This window comes from Colletes latitarsis, chromosome 12 (assembly GCF_051014445.1).
Source record: "Colletes latitarsis isolate SP2378_abdomen chromosome 12, iyColLati1, whole genome shotgun sequence".
Taxonomy (NCBI): Eukaryota; Metazoa; Arthropoda; class Insecta; order Hymenoptera; family Colletidae; genus Colletes; species Colletes latitarsis.
In genome coordinates, this window is record NC_135145.1 from 24,709,198 (window position 1) to 24,726,757 (window position 17,560).

Below are 17,560 nucleotides of genomic sequence, written 5' to 3' on the forward strand. Positions count from 1 at the left end.
GTTCTCGACTGGTATTCTCTGTCGTCGCGAGTTACTTTTGATGTTGCGCGGTGATCGCGCTTGGAGAAACACCCGCACACGTACGAGCGCGTGGGGAACACAAAGTGGGGTCCCTGGAGTCATCTCAATGGTATGTGCAGGGCGGTTTAACTCAAAGAAGGGCGGACGCGTTTCATCACGTGTACATATCCATGGTCAGGCTTCGCTCCGACTCCATCTCTCACTTTCTCTCTTCTTTTCTATATCTATCTTTATTGACTTCCTTCCTTCTAAGAAACTCTTCATGTCCCTTCCTTTATCACCGTCTGAAAATCTTCCTGTCTCTTATTTTCGACCTCCATTTTACGACTTTCTTTCTTTCTAGCGGACTCCTTTTTACTTCGTTTGTTTCTCTCGCGCTTCTGTTAAGTATCTTCAAACATCCTTTGTCTATCTCGTAATTTTGTCGAGGGTAAACGTGCTAGTAGTCGGCCATTTAAGCCACGATGAAAATTCAACCCACGCGTCACTATTGTTAATAAATTATTTTCTAAATATCTTATACAGGGTGTTCGGTGATGGGGAAAATTTTAATGGAAGATTCTAGAGGCTAAAATAAGACGAAAATCAAGAATAGTAATTTCTTGATGGAGGCTTCGTTTAAAAGTTATTAACAATTAAATTAAAAAATTTCAAATCGTATTAAAAAAATTATATTTAGTTACAGGGGTCAATTACAATCATTTTTTATCATTATACATACCCCCGAAATCCTACCCAGTTTCTAGAAAAAAAATTCGAGAAGGTGTGAAATTTTTCGACGGGAAAAAAGTTTCAAATCGTTTTGAAAAAATTACTTTCAGTTACAGGGGTCAATTGCAATCATTTTTGGTCATTAGACATACCCCCGAAATCTTGCGCATTTTCGAGAAAAAAATTCAAAACTGCCAGAACTTTAAACGTTAATAACTTTTTAACGAAGCTTCCATCAACAAATTGGTATTCTTGATTTTCGTCTTATTTTGGCCTCTAGAATCCCTCGTTAAAATTTTTCCCTGGGGTGGCTGAACACCCTGTGTAGATAAAAAAGTCCCTAGAATGTCGTTGTTATTTTTGGCCAGAAATTACTGGTTTCCAGAGCACTGTGCACATGCGTGGCCATTGCGCGGGACGTCAGGTGTATTTTAAAAATACGGAAGTTCCCAGGAGGCTACCGTCGGGGTGCAGGAGAATTGATTTTGCCGTATTTACACGAAATTGAGCGTCGAATCGAACACCGATCCGCTCACTTGGAAAGGCGCGCGAGAGGCGAACGAGAGGGAAAGAGAAATGAAAGAAAGAGGAGGCAGAAGTGGCGTCGGAGAGTGGATATTGTCTGGACTTACGGACATATAAGGACACCGGTGGTCTTTGCGCAGTGAGCGAGACAAGGGAAGCTCCATGTAGGGTATCCTGTAGGATCGGCTTCTCGTAAATCGTTCCGAGGGTACAACGGTATGCTACCGCGAAAAAACGAACAACCAAAGGGTCCGTAGATTCTATTTCTACGCGGACCTTTTGATACGCGTCGTTCCGACCGTCTCAGACGACAGCCGCCATCCCAGACCCCCCTACAGCTCTCGAAAAACTAACACTTTGACGCTTGCAAGAGAGAAAATATCGCTTATAAAATTTTGTAAAATAATTAATGTGCATTGGAGTTAAACGGGTTTAGTTTGAAGAGCTGAGAAGGAGCAGAGGAGGGGAATAAAACTGAGAAAAATACCGCTAGGTCCATTTCGCGGCGCGACCCGTGGCACCTGCGCGCACCTGAATCCGTGCAATTCCGTCGTGACGAGGCAATTTCGAGGAAGTTCGTTCCGCGTAACGCCCGTTGACCCTACGCCGACAGCAGTCGTATTTCTGTCGACGCACATGCCCGCATGTGCGACGTGTTCCTCCGGATCCTCGGAGAGATCGTGTCCCGCGCAAAAACCGCAACCTTACCCAGAGAGGAACAAGAAGATATCTCGAGGAACAGACTCGCGAATCGATCTTCCTCTCTCCGTCCCGTCCTTTCACCCCTCCCACCACTTCTTTCTTTTCGTTTCTATCAGATTCTTGTTATTCGAATAATTCTCAATAAATCTGTTGGCTCAGATTCTTCCTGTCGACTGCATCCGCGTTCCAAATGGTATTTAAACATTGGAAATAGTCTAATTTTGTGCTAGCCAAGTATGGGATTCCAAAAGTTAGAGACAAACTAATTTCTATGATTTAGAAACTCGTGGATAAGGTGAGCACCTGGCCAACTGTCCCTGGACTAAAAAATATCAGTTCTTGCTTGTTTAAATATGATTTGAGTTTGGACAAGGCCAATCGATCAGTTCGCGGTTATTCGTTTCGCTATATTGTCGTGGCTGACAGATGCTAAACGATGCCAATGGCAGACACCCGGCAGTAGCCAAGAGGAGTCTGACAAACGAATTGGTAGTCAGCTGATTTTGACAGATCCCGTTTCTACGTGGGCAAGGGCCTCCATAACCGAGGGTGCAACGGGGGTTTATGGCAAACACAATGGAACCGCTGCCACCGAGGACGCCATTGTGACTCTGTACCGCATATCGCGCATAAAGTCGATCGATGAGATATGCTGCGGAGTTGGGGTGGACTCGATGAATTTCTACGTCTTTTCAAATCGCGTATAAATTAATTCGAGAAGGCAGCTGCGTACATTGCCAATAAAATGCGTCCTCCGGGGACAATGGCTCGACACCGCAATATCCTCGAACCGAAACGACCGAGTTAGATGAACCATTAAAACGAGCATTCGGCGATTTCATAGACGGATCCCTAAAATCTCATTTTCCCGATATTATTTATTAGTCTTGAAGCATAGAGTATCAAGATAAATAAGCAATACTTTCGTGTAATAAGCGTGGTTGCACGAAAGTTCTCATAAGATCTGTAAACTTCGCAGAACCATTCTGCGTCCCATGAATTTAATAATAGGATCGTTTCGCAAATAACTCACCCTGTTCGGTTGAACGTGCCAGCTACGCCGTTTTCCATGCCTCTGTATACCGTCTTCAGAAATGGTTAGGTCAGCCCTACTGCCAACCAAACAACCCCCCGTATCATATTGGCCGACCAGAAGTTTCAATCGATTTCCTGGACAGATGCCCTGAACAGAAGAAATATCAATAGTAATAGCGTAATAAGGACGAAGAATAACGCATTAACCTTAGGGCAACCTCTGCGCTTCATTTAACTTCTGAGCTTTCTTCTTTATTCCGTTTGGTATCGTCGATAATATCATTCGGTCTCTTTTTCTAAGGGTGTATTCATATTAGGTTAATACTGTTAGGAACTATATTGTTAGGGTGTTCTAGAGGCCACACTAAGACGAAAATAAAGAATAAAATATAGACTATAACACCCCAGAATATCCCCATAAATGTCGATGATCGGTAAGAACCTTGGCAAGTTCGAGGCGTTAGAAATTTCCAAACAGGCGAGACCTCGTATCTAGCACGAGGAACAAGCGTTAATTTTCGAAACACCGAGCAGACGGTGGGTCTGTGTACCTAGCTGTACAAAAGTGTTCATTTGGCGCGGCGTAGGAGGCCGAAAACGACAATGCGCCGGGACAAACCCGGCTTCCATTACGAATTCTATTCACTCGCGAGCACGCAGAAAGGAGAGCAGCCTCACGCGTTCGATCGTATCCGTTAGCACACCCCTTACGTCGCGCGGGCGCATTCGCCGTTAATTTTCGTGCAGACGTGCGAGACAAATCGATTCCAAGTCAATGATGTGCCCCCATCTGTGCTAAGGCGACTGTCGATCGCGCTGAAAGTACTAGGATCAACCTATACCTCCATTTTCAGTAGGCAATACTATGATCTAAACTCTCGATCTAACTACTCGTATTATGCAGGCTCATTCCTGTTTGGAACTGATCAATTACTAGGTCAACTACTTTACAGCTTGATGGTGTAGTGCTCCGAGAATTTTTCCCGAGGAGAACTGACTTCTGTTAACCAGTGTCTTCGTGTGGAAGAAAAGGGGTCCTTTGACGGAGGACAGCTCGTGAAAACCATAGATAAGCCCTGTAACGAGGTTGTCGGCGGTCGTAGACCCAGAGACAGAAATCTTTCGAGATGTCGAACGCGGAAACAATTCAGGCGGGTCACAGTTCTCGTTTCCGCGGCATCGTTGGAGCACTCCCGCGCGTATTGGTGGCCGCAGATGAAGATCTTAGATCGCCGAGGCTGTAACGGTGCAGCCGCGCGTCCCATTTCCGCGATAATAATGCCGTGTCATGTCTTGAGGAGGAGAGAACAACGGAGTCGAGTCTCTCTTTCGTCGCGGATGAGCCGAGCGCATCGCGTCGAGCTGCATAAATAATGCACCGACCGGGTCTACAACGTCAGCTCGCGTGTTTCTCGTCCAGCATGGTTGATAAACTCCATCGGACGTTAATAGAACCGACACAGCCGGGGCATATGGACGTGGTCGTTGGGATCATCGAGATACTGCAACCAGGGCAATCGTGAAAACTTTCTGGGCAGAGTTTCGGGCAGACCGTGGGGAAGGTTTCGCTATCAAATAGCGGCCGATGAGCTTTGCACCGGTACACGATGTTTCTCAAACGGCGAAACTTCTCGAGGGTGGAAACGTGAGACTTGGGGTGGCCGAACACCCTGTATGAAGTGAGCAAATCTCTCGTATTGAAAAGACTCGTAGTATTTTGTGAAAGGATGCTTGTCTTCCCGGCTACTAGAAGACCCTGTTAAACGAGACAAGTCTTTTTGAAGTCAAATGTTTTCTGACCAAAAGTGCTTTAAGCTAGGCGATGTAATTAAAATTTTGGCAAAGGTGCGTTAAGGACTTTCGGTGAAGAAGGTAATTACCTGTCTACCTCGCAGGGCACACAGCCACCAGCCCTCAAGACCAGAAGTGTTTTGTTCCAGCACAGTCAGAACGTCGCCCTTTCGAAAAGCCAACTCGTCAGGTGCTTCTGCGATATTGTCGTACACCGCACGCGCTTTCACACATTTTTGCTGCAACAAAAAGTTGAACAATTAATGCGTTACTGTTTGCATTAACATAGACGAGCTTTCGCAAGTATTTCGATATTAAATTCGGTGAAACATTCACTTTTGCAAACAACAGAAAATGTGTGTACTTGCATTTCCTTTTTAACGACAAAATATGTAGTTTTGTTAGCAGTTTCAGTATGAAAGTAAAATTAATTTAATAACCTAAAACAAAGTGTAGAGAAAACGCACTGTATCCAAGAATTAAAAAGTTATTATCGTTTAAAGTTCCGCCAGTTCTGAATTTTTTTCTCGAAAGGGGGTAGGATTTCGGGGGTAGGTCTATTCACCAAAAATTATTGTAATTGACCCCTGCAACCGAAAATAATTTTTTTAAAACGATTTGAAATTTCTGAATTTTGTCGAAAAATTTCACACCTTCTCGAATTTTTTTCTCGAAAGGGGGTGGGATTTCGGGGGTATGTCTAATGACTAAAAATGATTGGAATAGACGCCTGCACACGAACATATTTTTTTCAAAACGATTCGAAAACTTTTAATTTTGTCAAAAATGTTAAACCTATTCCAATTTTTTTCTCGAAGAGGGGTGGGATTTCGGGGGTATGTCTAATGACCAAAAATGATTGCAATAGACGCCTGCACGCGAACATATTTTTTTCAAAACGATTCGAAAACTTTTAATTTTCTCAAAAATGTCAAACTTATTCCAATTTATTTCTCGAAAAGGGGTGGGATTTCTGGGGTATGTCTAATGACCAAAAATGCTTGGAATAGATGCCTGCACGCGATCATATTTTTTTTAAAACGATTCGATAACTTTTAATTTTCTCAAAAATGTCAAACCTATTCCAATTTATTTCTCGAAAAGGGGTGGGATTTCGGGGGTATGTCTGATGACCAAAAATGATTGAAATAGACGCCTCCACGCGTACATATTTTTTTTGAAACGATTCGATAACTTTTAATTTTCTCAAAAATGTCAAAACTATTCTAATTTATTTCTCGAAAAGGGGTGGGATTTCGGGGGTTTGTCTAATAACCAAAAATGATTGGAATGGACGCCTCCACGCGAACATATTTTTTTTGAAACGATTCGATAACTTTTAATTTTCTCAAAAATGTCAAACTTATTCCAATTAATTTCTCGAAAAGGGGTGGGATTTCGGGGGTATGTCTAATGACCAAAAATGATTGCAATAGACGCCTGCACGCGAATATATTTTTTTTAAAACGATTCGAAAACTTTTAATTTTGTCAAAAATGTCAAACCTATTCCAATTTATTTCTCGAAAAGGGGTGGGATTTCGGGGGTATGCCTAATGATCAAAAATGCTTGGAATAGACGCCTACACACGGTCATATTTTTTTTAAAACGATTTGAAATCTTTTAATTTAATTGTTAATAACTTTTTAACGAAGCCTCGATCAACAAATTGGTATTTTTGATTTTCGTCTTATTTTGGCCTCTAGAATCCCCCATTAAAATTTTTCCCAGGGTTGGCCAAACACCTTGTATATTAAACATAACCTAAAAAGTATATGCGTCGTTTTATTGTCTAATCCTAAAACCGAAGCTACAGTTTCTAATAAAGGAAACGTTATCGGTTATTATGCTTAATTATATTATACTCGTTAAGAATATTATTGTGTTCAATCATGATCTACGCTTTAAATGGAATTAAAGCGATGTATTATGACTTGTATTCGTCTTTGTTAATTTTTCGACACATTTGGCGCGCAAACTGGTCTTATTTCTTCAATGAATTGCAACCATAAATTCCTAGAGGATCCTACGTCACGGCCTGCTATTTCGGGAAGCAAAACGTTCTTACAAGAGATTATAACGACCATTTAAGACGAAGTGCAAGTCACAATGGCTTACGAGGAAACCGCGTCGTATGTTACTCGCTTTCAACTAAGTTCAATTAAAGTGCCTCGACGATATGACAACAGTTTCCTCGCCAACCATTTTTCGTGGCAAACAATGATGTCATCTCACGGCTTTGACGAACGTGCATTACATGTTTTTATAGATGGTGTTATAAAAACAGGTTACAATTGTTGACTGGCGAGATTTGTGTGGCACGTGGTCGTAGTATCAATATACTTAATAATACCGAACACTAAACTTGTAATTTTAAATGTACAAGAACATAGTCCAACGTAACTTTAATTCTTTAACTAAGAACTTTTCCTTTGTGCATTCTACACGACTGTTCGCGATAGAACATTCCAGAAGTAGGGTTATACGGTTCTGATCTGGCAGTGAACGCGTTAATTTCATTTACTCTGGCTTTGGAATTGAATCTCTATACTAATCCTAAACAAACCTTCTTAAAACTAACATAACTATCGGATATGAATGTCTGACACGTCTGAAATCATCGTACATTTCATGCATTTATTTCAACAGTTGGTAATAAAAGAAATACAGTTGTACAATTTTAAGAAATAGAGGCAAATCTGTAGCATAATGAAATATACATGTGATACATTTACTATTTCAACGTAAACTTGTTGGTGAGGTACGTGGTGGGAGTTGAACAAGGTAGGAAGAAATAATTTGTACGTGGTTAACCTTTTTATTTCGACACATCTCTCTCGCGTGTCGCAAGACGTACTGACTAATCAAGATGGCGCATCCGCTTGCATTATGGTGGCGCCCTCACCCATCGACTACGTGGCGCTCTCGAACTACGAACGACTTTAATAAAATTAGGTACACAATGCTAATTAAAACTTTTAGATCAACGATCCTAATCTTTATGGCCAAAATAAAGAAAAGCTGCTAAAGGATTATTCTAGAGAAGATTATTGATTACTATTTTACACAAATTCAATAATTTTAGTGGAAAGATCCCCTTTGAAAAATTCGAAGATAAAGTTTATATTATTCTAGATGCCTTTGTTACCGATTCTTTTCCCCACTGAATTCATTTGTGTAAATACTAAATTTAACATTACTCGTTTTATAGAACTTCTTCTTATAAAATCTATTTTTATTTTTCCGTATTCGAAACAGTATATTCCAATCTCATCTCGCTCCAACTTTATTTTAATTACACCTTTATTTCACAGTTACGCAATCGTGGAAATTGCGCAGGAGTTTTAATTGATTGTTCTCTTGCATCTTTGCTTTAGAAACCTCGACAGAAATCGTGGCTATTAAGTTTAACGATGTTTTGTAATTGTGATAAAAGGACAAAGTTACCTCGCGAATAACTGCTGCATGAAACTTAGCGAATGCATTCTTCTTACGGCAAGAAAACAAGATTGTAATACAATGTTAATTACGTGAAGTGAAAGTGCAGACTTATTAACTCCACGTAATCGAAAATCGAAGTCATTGATACGTAATATAACTGAGTAATTCAACGTTCAGTAGTTAAAATTTGTACGATTGCCTCACATGCAGGACCTTTTCGCGAGTTTTAGAGTGCAATCAAATTATGGAAGGCCAATAGAAATTCACGATAACGATCAAAGCACTCTGATTATTAAATTAAATTCAATTAACAGAATTAGCTCTTGGTATAGAATCGTTTTGAAATATGCTTGCTATAACTATAGTAAACTGATTAACTAGAAAAATTGTTTGATGATTTCAGAAACAATATTTTCCCTTTTATAAATAAATGTGCTATACCATAAATTGTATCTATCAAAATAATAAAATAACATTTATGTTTACAGTATTAACTTAAAATTTACGTGGATAAAATAGTAAAAAATAAAATAAATGGAGGAATGTAAAAATGAAAAGAAAAATAAAATCCCTCGCTAATAATTATCGTTTCTTAATTACTGTTCGGCGCCTTATCCTTGAAACGACTTCGATAATTGGTTCACAGTTTCGTCACTTCGATTAATCACGAATTAACGACGACATTTCCGCCACGTAGATCGTGCGAGCCACGAAGACGGTCGAAAACGTGGCCAGAGGTTTTAATCAAGAAGTAATTACCACACGGCTCTACGTGAGTGACTGCGGGACTACTAAGTGATCAAACATGATTGGAAATTAATCACGAATTAGCTTAAATTAATTTCCTTTGTAATTCGTTTTTCAACAACGTCGAGCGCAATTTATTCCCCAATCGATTTCCGTTATAATGATGGAAAATGATTATACTAGAGGCCAAAATAAGACGAAAATCAAGAATACCAATTAGTTGATGGAGGCTTCGTTGAAAAGTTATTAACAATTAAATTGAAAAATCTCAAATCGTTCTGGAAAAAATATTGTTAGCTGTGGGGGTCAATTACAATCATTTTTGGTCATTATACATACCCCCAAAATCCTACTCACTTTCGAGAAAAAAATTCGAGAAGGTGTGAAATTTTTCGACGAAAAAAAAAATTTCAAATCGTTGTAAAAAAAATATAGTCGGATGCAAGAGTCGATTACAATCATTTTTGGTCATTACACATACCCTCGAAATCCTACTCACTTTCGAGAAAAAAATTCGAGAAGGTGTGAAATTTTTCGACGAAAAAAAAAATTTCAAATCGTTCTAAAAAAAATGTAGTCGGATGCAAGAGTCGATTGCAATCATTTTTGGTCATTACACATACCCTCGAAATCCTATTCACTTTCGAGAAAAAAATTCGAGAAGGTGTGAAATTTTTCGACGAAAAAAAAAATTTCAAATCGTTCTAAAAAAAATATAGTCGGATGCAAGAGTCGATTGCAATGATTTTTTGTCATTACACATACCCCCGAAATCCTACTCATTTGCTGGAAAAAAATTCTAGAAGGTGTGAAATTTTCCCCTGAAAAAAAAAATTTCAAATCGTGCTAAAAAAAATATAGTCGGATGCAAGAGTCGATTGCAATCATTTTTGGTCATTACACATACCCTCGAAATCCTACGCACTTTCGAGAAAAAAATTCAGAAAGGGCGGAACTTTGAACGTTAATAACTTTTTAACGAAGCCTCAATCAACAAATTGTTATTCTTGATTTTCGCCTTATTTTGGCCTCTAGAATCTCCCATTAAAATTTTTCCCCGAGGTGGCCTAACACCTTGAGCAGTTGATATGTTCATTTTGTTTGGCAAATGTATTTTTACAAACTCGACTTTCATTTTATTCTATTTTTTAAACATCGAATAAGGATTTATGTTTTTGTAAATTAACGCAGTAGTGTTAGTTAATTAACATTCTGTTCATTTGTTTACTAATTTGATTGAATTATCTAAATACAAGATTTTATTTTAAAGAAAACATTATATTTCCAAAATATACATTTACAGTAAATTTTATTAAGAAAAAAAAGCACTGAGATATCCCGTAGTTGTCAGTCGATGGATTAAAAAGTATTTGAACCGTGTGCAGTCTATGCAGAGGGTAGTTATGCGCAAGAACAATAAGTAAATTGAAAAGATTCGATTTAGAGGGGCGGTAGGTATTGTGCAACGGTTCCCTAATTCGATTAAAATTCGCGCGTTGGTCGCGGCTCGCGAACCATGAAGAGGCAAACAGGTCATCCGGGCAGTATCATCGCATCTTCATAATGCATCCTTTGTTACGCGTTGTAGGGTAGGGCATACCTGTGCAAGCGCGGATGCACCTGCACAAACATTTTGATGCGAGTCCAGGGGGCCTCGTATTTCAGCGCGCATACGTGTAAGCACGTTTGTGTTATCTGCAACGGGCCGCGTCACACCGCGTTATTCCAAACACGGGACACGTCTTCTCTAACATTCCCATTAGAGATCCTTTGGGCATTGAGCATTGTGCGCCACAGGGGCGATCTCGATGTCTGGAACGAAATTATTTCCTACGCGGGTGGCACGTACCGAGGGAAATAGCTTAACCGTACGACCGTATTACGGGAAATGGGATCGTTCTTTGCGGTAGTAGGTGATCAGTGCTTTGTTGCGCACACTGCTCTCAAGAAGAATGGCTCGAGGAATTTAGGAACGTCTACTGTTGCGGTCTCAATCTACCCTTTCGCTGCTCAGACCATACCTACTATTCCGAGATGACTTGTTGGCTAGGCACCTACAAACGGGGCACCATAGAGGCCTCCCACTAGTAGGGTCTCATCTCTAGGAAATCATTGTCTTCTAAAACAATCGTCACACCAAGTCGTATTGTTTTTGCCTTTCACGCTTGACTGGTTTCAATTCCCCCAATTATACAGGATGTTAATGGGGGATTAAGACGAAAATGAAGAATACCAATTTGTCGATGGAGGCTTATATTTTTGCTGCTTGTGGAAATTGTTCCTGGCAGCCGCTAGCGATAGGAACGTCGAAGCTACATTGGATTTTCTTATAAAATATGTCGGCCGTAAGCGCGAGTTACCGGTGTGCTCAGATACAAACGCGACGACCGACCGTTGATAAATAACGGCCATTATCTTTAATGCACCGCGGTAAACTCGCAGCGATACGTAATTCACCAAACACCTGACCGAGGTGCCGTGGAACGTTCCCGGTAGTGGTGGAATTTAATATCTGCCCAGGAGACACCCACTAAAATTCCTTCTCGATGAAAGAGACTATATTTTCGAATCGATCTACATTCCGATCGCGCTCTAAACAAATATTTATGCCAGCAGGATACGCAAATGCTGTTTAGCTCGAGTTTGATATCGAAAAGTTATGGAACTCTACGTATAACCGACTGAATCCTAACTTAGTTGCATTTTAAAATCCACTTCCAAACGTTTGGGTAACATGTGTCTTCACTTTCGATGAGATTAATGTCCTTTCGTGTAGAGAAACCTGTTCACAAAAGGGTACTGAACGAAAAAATTGGGTTACTGAATGGGTTGATTCAAAAGAGCGTTATAGCTTGCGAGGGCAAATACTTTGATTAAGGTAATCCTGCATTTTATTACAGAAGTGGATGTTCAAAGATCGTAACGCTGATTTAAATGCAACCTCCCGATACATCGTCGCCTCGGTTGGCGAGGCACTAGCTTCCCAGGGATTACGCGATGGACATTACGCGACGAATATTTTACCCGATGGGGCACGGTTTATTTCGTATGCAAAACGCTTCTTGCCCTGTCTCGAACCCCCTGGTGCTCGAGGCAGGCCATGAGTCAGTTTTCGAAGCGTCGCGTTTGATCGAGAGGGCACACGTGCCGGATTTAGGGCTGCCGCTCGATGCACAATGCCGTGTCGTCGTGCATGTCGACGGAGAAACTCATTGAACGGGGTTGAGCCGGGTACGAGGTCGACGAACACGCGTTATTTCGCCCTCCGTAATAGGCACAATTTCCCGTGTACCCACCCGCCCCTTCCTGGTCCACGTGCGTTGCTGTTTAAGGGCTGTCGTTGGGCCTTCCAACAGAAATAAATTCGGTGAACGTAAATATTGACGATTGTTACCGTGCAAGGGAGTCGCGAATGAATACTGGAGGATCTTTTATTCGTTGCTTCGCGAGTTTCTTTATGAACACTGCTCAAAATACAACAGATCAAAGGGGTATTCTACTCTGATATTGATTAAACAATTACACGAGTAATAGAATTTGTAGATTTTAAGGATTTGCATCTCTAGAAAATAAGTTCATCGTCTAACCAACCGTGAACTATTCACCGCTAATAAACCCAATTACTTCAATTCGTGCTTCATTTAATAAATTATACCAAGCAAAGGGAAGGAGACGTGAGTCAATGGTCGAAATATCTTACGCGTTAATTACTGTTGCATCATTCGGTCGTAAGACTTGCATGCTGCTAATGTGCTGTACTTTGAAAAGTGGAAAAAGGACGTAAAAGTCGTAGCTTGCAATGACAACTGTTTCCCACCTGTTGCGTTTTCGATTCAAGCAACATTTTCAGCACAACTTTGCCTAGATCAGGATCTACATCATCTTCAACGTAACGAATTTTTTCCCCGAAAATGCGTAGGATTTCGGGGGTATGTATAATGACCAAAAATGCTTGTAATGTACCCCTGTAATTAAGTATAATTTTTTTAATATGATTTGAAATTTTTTAATTTTGTCGAAAAATTTCAGTACCTTCTCGAATTTTTTTCTCGAAAATGCGTAGGATTTCGGGGGTATGTCTAATGACCAAAAATGCTTGTAATGTACCCCTGTAATTAAGTATAATTTTTTTAATATGATTTGAAATTTTTTAATTTTGTCGAAAAATTTCAGTACCTTCTCGAATTTTTTTCTCGAAAATGCGTAGGATTTCGGGGGTATGTCTAATGACCAAAAATGCTTGTAATGTACCCCTGTAATTAAGTATAATTTTTTTAATATGATTTGAAATTTTTTAATTTTGTCGAAAAATTTCAGTACCTTCTCGAATTTTTTTCTCGAAAATGCGTAGGATTTCGGGGGTCTGTCTAATGACCAAAAATGCTTGTAATGTACCCCTGTAATTAAGTATAATTTTTTTAATATGATTTGAAATTTTTTAATTTTGTCGAAAAATTTCAGTACCTTCTCGAATTTTTTTCTCGAAAGTGGACAGGATTTCGGGGGTATGTATAATGACCAAAAATGATTGCAATCGACTCTTGCATCCGACTATATTTTTTTTAGAACGATTTAAAATTTTTTTTTCGTCGAAAAATTTCGCATTTTCTCGAATTTTTTTCTCGAAAGTGGACAGGATTTCGGGGGTATGTATAATGACCAAAAATGATTGCAATCGACTCTTGCATCCGACTATATTTTTTTTAGAACGATTTGAAATTTTTTTTTTCGTCGAAAAATTTCGCATTTTCTCGAATTTTTTTCTCGAAAGTGGACAGGATTTCGGGGGTATGTATAATGACCAAAAATGATTGCAATCGACTCTTGCATCCGACTATATTTTTTTTAGAACGATTTAAAATTTTTTTTATCGTCGAAAAATTTCGCATTTTCTCGAATTTTTTTCTCGAAAGTGGACAGGATTTCGGGGGTATGTATAATGACCAAAAATGATTGCAATCGACTCTTGCATCTGACTATATTTTTTTTAGAACGATTTAAAATTTTTTTTTTCGTCGAAAAATTTCGCATTTTCTCGAATTTTTTTCTCGAAAGTGGACAGGATTTCGGGGGTATGTATAATGACCAAAAATGATTGCAATCGACTCTTGCATCCGACTATATTTTTTTTAGAACGATTTCAAATTTTTTTTTTCGTCGAAAAATTTCGCTCCTTCTCGAATTTTTTTCTCGAAAATGCGTAGGATTTCGGGGGTATATATAATGACCAAAAATGCTTGTAATGTACCCCCACAGCTAACAATATTTTTTCCAGAACGATTTGAAATTTTTCAATTTAATTGTTAATAATTTTTTAACGAAGCCTCCATTGGCTATTCTTGATTTTCGTCTTATTTTGGCCTGTAGAATCTCCCATTAAAATGTTTCCCAGGCGTGGCCGAACACCCTGTATATTAATCTCGCTTTGAATTTGTATCACGATCAACCGATCTTCAAACAATTTTCGATCGTATTGAATTCGTGGGAAAAGCGACACGACGCGAGTTTTCATAGTATTCGAGCGCGAGCCCATAGAAAATCGTCGATTTTAATCTTCTTGCGGGCCGCGTGTGCCCATGAAAACGCGTCTGAATGCTGAACAGAGCTTACAAAGCGTCTCGTCGCTATCCTGACGGCCACAAAACCTGCGCAGGCACCTCGAACTAAGTAGCCTTATGTCGATACATGGCCGGCGAGGCGTGTTTAACTGCCGAGGGTTAAAATCGCTTTGCAACACGTGCCAAAGTACTACCGCGAAGTACCCTTCATCTTAGTCTTCCCTCTCGGCCGCTTTCGTTGTCATCGTGCGCCCGTCTGAACGATCGACCTTCCCAGTAATTAACGCCCCCACCCACCCACCCGCCCTCTCTAATTACACTCTTCGTCGACGAGAGTCTCGGATAGAACTCTGATTAGAAATTGAAGTCTGAAGAGGTTCTGGCTGAGGTAGGGGCACAACGAGGACCACTTCTCCCTGCCGCTTTGTACAGAATTCTTTTGGGCATTTAATTCCAACGTTAATTGTTGTTAAGAGGATAAATGTAATCGTAATTGATGTAGAAGGTATCTACCTTATCGTCTTTAAAGCTCCATCTACAATTTAACGTTCAGCCACCCCTGGAAAAAATTTTAATGGGGGATTCTAGAGGCCAAAATAAATGGAGACTGATAAATTTCAGTGAACCGGCCCCTAATCTTATGCAAATCAGAATTAGGCGAGGTCCTGGCCGACTGGAAATGAGAAAGGCGTCGGCTGTGAGTCATCGTCGATGTTAAGAATGCTGTACAAGCAGCGTCGAGATGCACCGAAGGATGGAAGGGAGACGTGAATGAGAAGCAACACGAGAGATCTCTTTAATTGACACTTCCGGCCAGCCGCGATTTCCGCGTAAAGAAATTAGTCTGAAATTGCTGCACGCGTATCGACGCAGCTCCGCGCGTACGTTAATTAGTCCGATCGGTCGCTAATTACCGACAATTAGTCTTTTGCGTATTTATTCTTGTGCTTTCCGTTTACTTTTTTCAAGCAATCGCCGCCATTCCTCGCTCGACAAGTTTTTCAACGACAGAGGCGGGCAAAATTCTTGTACGAGAAAAAATTTCGAATCAGCTGTTCATTCGTCAATGGAAACATTACAATTTAAATTTACGAATCGACTACCCACTTCACAATGAACGAATAAAAATAATATTATCGAGTTGTATCGCATTATGAATTAGAATAACGTAAAAATAAATTAAATTTTCAATATAAATGTTAATTTTGGAAACGATATAAAATTGCAATTTTAATAGAAAAACAAAATTAACCTTGAAATATCAGTTAAATGTTTAAAGAATACGATAAAAAAACAAGGTGACCTTGAAATAACCTTGAAAACACCTGGGCATTAAAGAACTAGTTGTTCCATTTGAATATGAGCACCCTGTATATAACAATTCTATTTTCTTTCGACGCATTGATCAAATCTTAATTAGTATCTTACCGACGAGACCAATTAGCAGAATGAAATGTAAAATAACGAGAAAATTAGAAAAATTCCATTCGATTGGCCCGCGATTTAAAATGCGAAATTGTTTCGTTGGGCAATTGGATTTTCGCGCTGAGCTTAAAAACACATGCAGCCAATTTCGTTGAATTGCCAGAGTCTGTTCCCATTATCAGCAATAACAAGGAATAATTAAAGCTTTGCCAGGAGTCCATTGAAACGATGCGTCGAAGCTCGAATCAATACCGGAATGGCTGACAACACCATTCATAAATCGCCGCTTAATTTGAATTTATGACGTCGCTAGGGCAAACGAGCGACCCCGTAATAATGCCTTCGCGCCTTATGGTCGTGGATGAAACATCTTTTTCCGTCGATGGACCCAGAAGTACCCGACCTAACAAAGCAAACACAAGGATTTTGGGAACAAATGTCTTTATTTTTCAACCTAATCTCCTATACCTACACTTTTCTCAGCGGTGTTAGGTTCGATACCTTGTTTATAGTGGGAACCATCGAGCTCCTTAAAGTAGCCATTAAATCTTTTACCGCCTTGCAATGTATTGAAACCTCTAAATGAGAAATTATAGAGAAAAATTGCAAGCTACATGGTTGTTAATTATTTGAGAAAAGCATACCCGAGTGCAAGATCGTTCAGCTTAATTTTGCGGATGCTCGAGACCGTTGCCCCAAAGAAGCTACATACTCGTGTCTGGCAATTTCTGGAGATAAACTGATTAAGTTGAAGCAGCTAGGTGCTGAAAGCAGGCCCGGAGAGCGGCGTAATTGAATATGCTGCGATTAAATCGAGGCGTTACGTTTCTAAACACGGTTTACAGAGTTCAGGGGAGCATCGATATTGAAATTACCGTCTCTCGTTACACGCGACGATATCATGACATCAAATTATTAACAGCGCCAGACCGGAGGCAGAGTTAACTCCGATGGGTGACTTCACGAATTTATCGAACACTGGTACAATTATTGCGGTCATTTTCCGACCATTTCGTCAATCAACGTGCATAACAATGTGTAACAGCGGAACGAATCGAATCGATCGAGGTAATCCATCTTCACTAGCGATAAATTACCACCAGAACTGACTGTTAGAAATCTGCAATCAGATAACGATAGAAAGATCTTAATAATAACGCGTTTTTCTAAATCAATCATTGTTGGTCAATAGATACCCCCAAAATCCTACGCACATTCGAGAAAAAATTCATTATCGAAGATATTTCAACCGGAAAGTTGATTCTTTACCCCGCATAATGCGAAAAACCCCATAAAACTGGTCCAATTTTCAAACAGCCATAACTCCTATAATAGTGAGAATATTTCAATGAAACTTTATTCTGAAGTAGAGCTCATGAGTACCTACAAAAAAGTACTAAACAAAATTTCCATAGGGTGTCAAATAAAATTATTAAAAATGAAAAACTAATTTTTAAGAGAAATCGACAGGGGGTAGGTGCCTTAATGTTTCGACGAAATTAAAAAATTTCAAATCGTTTTAAAAAAAATATGATAGTGTGCAGGCATCTATTCCAATCATTTTTGGTCATTAGACATACCCCCAAAATCCTACCCCCTTCCGA

General features: G+C 39.7%; 1 protein-coding gene across 2 annotated transcripts in view; it reads right to left on the bottom strand.

The window, feature by feature from the left end:
• P130cas (Serine_rich_CAS and FAT-like_CAS_C domain-containing protein p130CAS) overlaps positions 1 to 17,560 on the bottom strand; it is an 83,785-nt gene that overhangs the window by 24,018 nt on the left and 42,207 nt on the right. For both annotated transcript variants that reach the window (XM_076779846.1, XM_076779845.1), the window contains 2 exons: positions 4,875 to 5,024; positions 2,993 to 3,142 (listed from right to left, as the gene is read on the bottom strand). In XM_076779846.1, the coding sequence (XP_076635961.1) occupies positions 2,993 to 3,142; positions 4,875 to 5,024 (300 nt within the window). The remainder of the gene's footprint in view (positions 1 to 2,992; positions 3,143 to 4,874; positions 5,025 to 17,560) is intronic.